We start from the raw sequence: 4,883 nt of genomic DNA, 5'->3' as shown, positions 1-4,883 counted from the left end.
TTAATCAGGCCATAATAGTGTGAATCGTGATATAATACATACAGGGTATCACCGTAGCGCGAATCTGAAGAATAGTAATGCCAAGAACGATTATTATGATATAATATTGTAATTTTTGTTTTTAAGTGTTTTTCAAAAACAACAACGTCGCTAAAGCTGACTGCTTTATCGATCGATAGTTTCAAATCCTTATGAATTTGAAGCGCCCGATCGTGTATTTCAGCGTCTGTGGCATTACCTTTATCCAGAAGTTTGCAGATCGATGCCGCAAAGCACAAATAATTGTGCGTATTGTTGAAATCATACAGGTGTCTTCTGCGCCTTTCTATAATTAAGCTGTATGGAATGCGTCTAAGGCCGCGACCAGTTAGGGCCCCACCCGCTCTATTTCTAAAAACAGTGATCACAAACCTTAAACCCGTGCCTAATAAGAATTCAGCGTTACTTTGAAGAGTGTTTGTAATTTGATTCAAGAAACTGACAGCGTCTAATGATTCTTGCGGCTTTCGGTGTGAGTAGATGGCGTTGTGTAAACCACCCCCCTCCAATCTTAACTGTACACGATCATTAGGGTCAACACCAACCATGAATTCATCAATCATAACCTGTATAGCATTGTGTACGGCTTCAACACCCTCTGCAAATGATGTAACTCTTTCCAAATTAACAAATTGAAAATGATTATGATACTCAATAGCTCTGAAATTAGGATGGTGTCGCTCATACCTGTTAACCGCTTCTAAGTACACATCTCGCCGACCTTCACCATCACCGGGTGGCGCTCTCCCATCTATGTCATTATGACTGGGCGTTGCGGGGTGTTCAACATTGTCAGGTGACGCAACGTCACCCGGTGATGGTTGGTCCGGCGATTTGTCAGCCTGTGCACCCGGGGTTGGGGGTGTGCCTCGCACCCTGTGTTGTTTACGCTTTCTCAGCCTGTATATGCATTTTAAAGCCTGTTTTATTTTCGAACGGCGAAATAAGTGTGAGATTTTGCACGGTACATTTGCTTTAATTCTTGGGGCTTTTTTACACACATGTAAATTACGTTTCAAACCATAACCCACCATGCCTAGTCACGGATCCGTTTCAATTATCTCGGCAAAATGATACATGTTCGCTTTAATAAAATCCCTAGTCCTCACGGTCTCTGCTATATGATTTGATGTTACATTCATGTACATTTCTACAAGTTCTTTAATGATCTCTGGCTTCTTTTTTGAACCATAAAGCTCATCTTTTATACGGTTCAACATGGTATTGACATTTCTACGCATGTACCCTATATGCTCACGCATCCTCCCCATGACCGCATAGTATTGTATTTCCGCATCTTGTCCTAATTGTTCCACATTCTGACCCCCATCAACTATGTCTGTCGATACCACGGTCGGCGGGGCATCCGCACCGCCCGATGCGGTTGCCTCGCCGACCGTGGTAAAAACACTGGGTAGTTTTGTGTAATCATCACCCATTACTTTATCAGGGATTCCGGCTACAGATGTTACAGACTCATCATCATTCTGTGGTGTATCTGAGACTGACTCTTCACTAGGGGTGATAAAAAATGTTTGCCCATTTAAGTCCTCATCATTAGCGGATAATGTATCTGCAGGCGTGTTACTGACTACGCTTTGCGTTTCTGCAGTATGATGTTCCTGCGTGTCTGAAATCACGATGACATCATCATCCGTCAGCGGCGTGTATATCTCTCTTGACAGTCGTAAAGTTTTACGAGTCTTCACAGTCTTTGTATTACCGGCAATGTCAATGTCGGATTCAGTAGGTGTTGCAGGTGTTGTAAATGCGTGCGGGTAATCCACATTACTCACGGTTGGCACTGTTTGTAATGCAATTCTTTTTCTCACGGGTCTACCTTCTGAATATTTCAATTTTCTTTTAAGGTCTGATAAATCGGCCTTGTTTTCTTGACCGGCTCGACTTTTTGTAATTCTCCGCTTGCTTGGCTTGAAATCGTCGCGCTCGGTGGCCATGATCTCGGCCCTTGATACATTTTCTTGACGTTGTGGGTCGATCACCGTTTTAGCTGATTCACCCCCATCCATTTCAGCATTGAGTGGTTGAGCAACCCCAGCCGCGGCTATCATTTTTGCGAATCGTCGCGGATCCGCTGTAAATAAAAAATAACAACGTTTTAGTTACACATTCGCGGACACTAAGACAACCGCTTTATAAAACCTTCAGACCCGCCTCCCAAAACACCCACCCCATCCATGTCGGTTTGCATCTACACAGTCTGTTTAACACCTGTGGTTTCCATTTGTAAAGAACAATGATGAACGCAGTCCTATATAAGAAACTAAATAAATAAACATTACATTACACACCTGAATATTTGCCAGATCTTTCCATCGGCGTGGTTCCTACTGTAATAAAAATCACACCGTTTTAGTTACACATACGCGGCCACAAAGACAGTCGCTTTATAACAACTTCAGACCTCCCAACCCCCACCTTCCTTGTCGGCTTACGTCTACACAGGCTGTTTAATACCTGTGGTTTCCATTTGTAAAGAACAATGGTAAATGTTGTGCTATATAAGAAACCAAATAAATAAACATACACGGGTATTTGTCAAAGGTTTGCGCCGGCATGGTTCCTTTAAACAATGACCAGAAAGCTTGATCGCTGATCTGGGGTCTTTTTGCTCCTTTAGCCAATGAGCTGTTGGGTTGTTTGGCGTTTGATCCAACACCCGATGTCGGTTCTCTGTATCCGGATGGTCCCGCTTCACACGTATCGGCCCTAGGTACTGTAGGTTCATACCGGCTAGCTATGTCATCTGTAATACATATATTATCAATTAACGACACATTCGCTGACTTGAGAAAAAAAAAAAGTCATTTAAGTCATGATAACAACAACTCCTGTGGACACTATTCATGATTTTGCGGCGATATGCAACATTTAACACAAAAACACATTATAAAAACACCGCTAGCCAATCGTCAAAATTCACCTTGTATAGCCGGGGTCTGGTATAGCTGTTTATAGTGTTTTGCCGATGGTAAATTCCAGAGATCATCCATTATGTGTTCTGCATCAGATTTCGACATAATCGGCGATACTAACAGAGAACAAATAACACATTAATATCACAGGCGGTATAAAAATGAATATAACAGGATATATATATATATATGAGTGAGAACGTGAGAGTTCGCGCGAGATAGCGTGAGAGAGAGAGAGAGAGAGACATATTTTTGGAAATAATAATATATCACATTTTTTAACATACATCACATTTTTTACGGCTTATGACCACCTACATTTTTGCGATTCGGACAAATCAGAGTATGCTGCGTATGGGTTTTCGAATGTCGTCAGATCCGGACCGACTGTGAAATCCGAACCATATGATCCAACTTCAGATGCGTCATTTGTGACATCTGAAACTGATTTACGGGATTAACAATTTAATAAAAAATAATATATACATAAAAAATAAAATAAAAATTAACACAACAATTTTGTAGAACGAAAAATACAATCAACATGTGTAACATTAATACCAATAGGGCGCTTGTCTTAACAGAACCTGTGACTAACACAACTGAGCCTGTTAATAATAATTAACACCAACAGAGTAACATTTATAACCACCGTCAATAGCCCCCTGTGCCTTAACAAATCATGCCCTAGCAACAACAATGTGTCTTTGATCTGTAAACTTACATGTATTTGTCTGCTCATTTGACGGCTGTTGGAAGCTGGGTAACTCTTGAAAATCTCTGAGACTTATTTTATTTGCATTAATGGTTTTGTATTCCTTTCTCTGTAATAAATAATAATAAGTTGAAATAACAATACAATAAGATATTGTTAAACTATTGTAAATATCATATACACACCTGCATGTTGATGTTTTGTTGATAGCTTAAGTTCAAAGTCAATTTCTACAACAATCACTGTTGATAATAAAAGATAACTATAAGCAAACATAACGAAATTTGCGTGCACAAAATCACATAAAACTATTAACGCTCTCACAAAAAACCTCATCTATGTAAATTTATTACAGGGGATCCAACAATGCTACAGCAGCACCCCCATCATATCACATGCGTAGTCCGCAGACAACGCATATAAATGTGATAACTAGCTCATTATTTTAAAATCATTATGTATAATACAATGATACAATATTAAAATGAAGCTATTTATAAATATCAATGCCGTAATACCAAAAAAACCACATCTACTGACATTGTATTCTATAGATCATTCAATAAAAATTAATTACAGGTGATCCAACAAAGCTACAGCAACACCCCCCATCATATCACATGCGTAGTCAGCAGACAGTACATATAAATGTGATAACTAGCTCATTATTTAAAATCATTATGTATTAAGTTCAAAGTCAATTTCTACAACAATCACTGTTGATAATAAAAGATAACTATAAGCAAACATAACGAAATTTGCGTGCACAAAATCACATAAAACTATTAACGCTCTCACAAAAAACCCCATCTATGTAAATTTATTACAGGGGATCCAACAATGCTACAGCAGCACCCCCATCATATCACATGCGTAGTCCGCAGACAACACATATAAATGTGATAACTAGCTCATTATTTTAAAATCATTATGTATAATACAATGATGCAATATTAAAATGATGCTATTTATATATATCAAAGCCGTAATACCGTAATCTGCGATGACTAACATTAACGAACTGTAAATTGTAATAACACAATATACTGTATTTTTAAAAACAATATGTATAATGTACAGACCACAATACACTAATCACTGCACATACAAATGGACAGTTAAAGTACCATAGGCTCAATATTTTTCTTTCCTAAATAAATGTTTAACAACAAGCAGCCAGTATGCCTGTATGT

At 38.7% G+C, this 4,883-nt stretch overlaps 1 protein-coding gene across 1 annotated transcript; it reads right to left on the bottom strand.

Annotated features, from left to right (window-relative positions):
- Nucleotides 1-578: 578 nt before the first annotated feature.
- LOC146062595 (uncharacterized) lies at nt 579-3,963 on the bottom strand. The gene is made up of 7 exons (XM_083174682.1): nt 3,876-3,963; nt 3,700-3,799; nt 3,294-3,419; nt 2,984-3,091; nt 2,588-2,806; nt 2,352-2,390; nt 579-2,134 (listed from the first exon to the last, which is right to left on the bottom strand). Exons 1-7 carry the CDS (start codon nt 3,879-3,881, stop codon nt 1,080-1,082), a joined length of 1,653 nt encoding a protein of 550 aa, XP_083030808.1. The 5' UTR covers nt 3,882-3,963; the 3' UTR covers nt 579-1,079.
- Between the last annotated feature and the right edge of the window lie 920 nt (nt 3,964-4,883).

Source organism: Crinia signifera, chromosome 3, assembly GCF_055691185.1.
Source record: "Crinia signifera chromosome 3, ASM5569118v1, whole genome shotgun sequence".
Lineage (NCBI taxonomy): Eukaryota > Metazoa > Chordata > Amphibia > Anura > Myobatrachidae > Crinia > Crinia signifera.
The sequence above is the reverse complement of the archived record's forward strand: the minus strand, read 5'-3'. Positions and strand labels throughout refer to the sequence as shown.

Bases quoted from the DNA above. Each gene is read 5' to 3' on its own strand.
- LOC146062595 (XM_083174682.1), bottom strand. The intron at 3,092-3,293 runs GTAGGTGGTCAT...GTTCTCTGTTAG, and splicing joins TTTGTCCGAATCGCAAAAAT to TATCGCCGATTATGTCGAAA. The intron at 2,807-2,983 runs GTGAATTTTGAC...TATGTATTACAG, and splicing joins CCAGACCCCGGCTATACAAG to ATGACATAGCTAGCCGGTAT.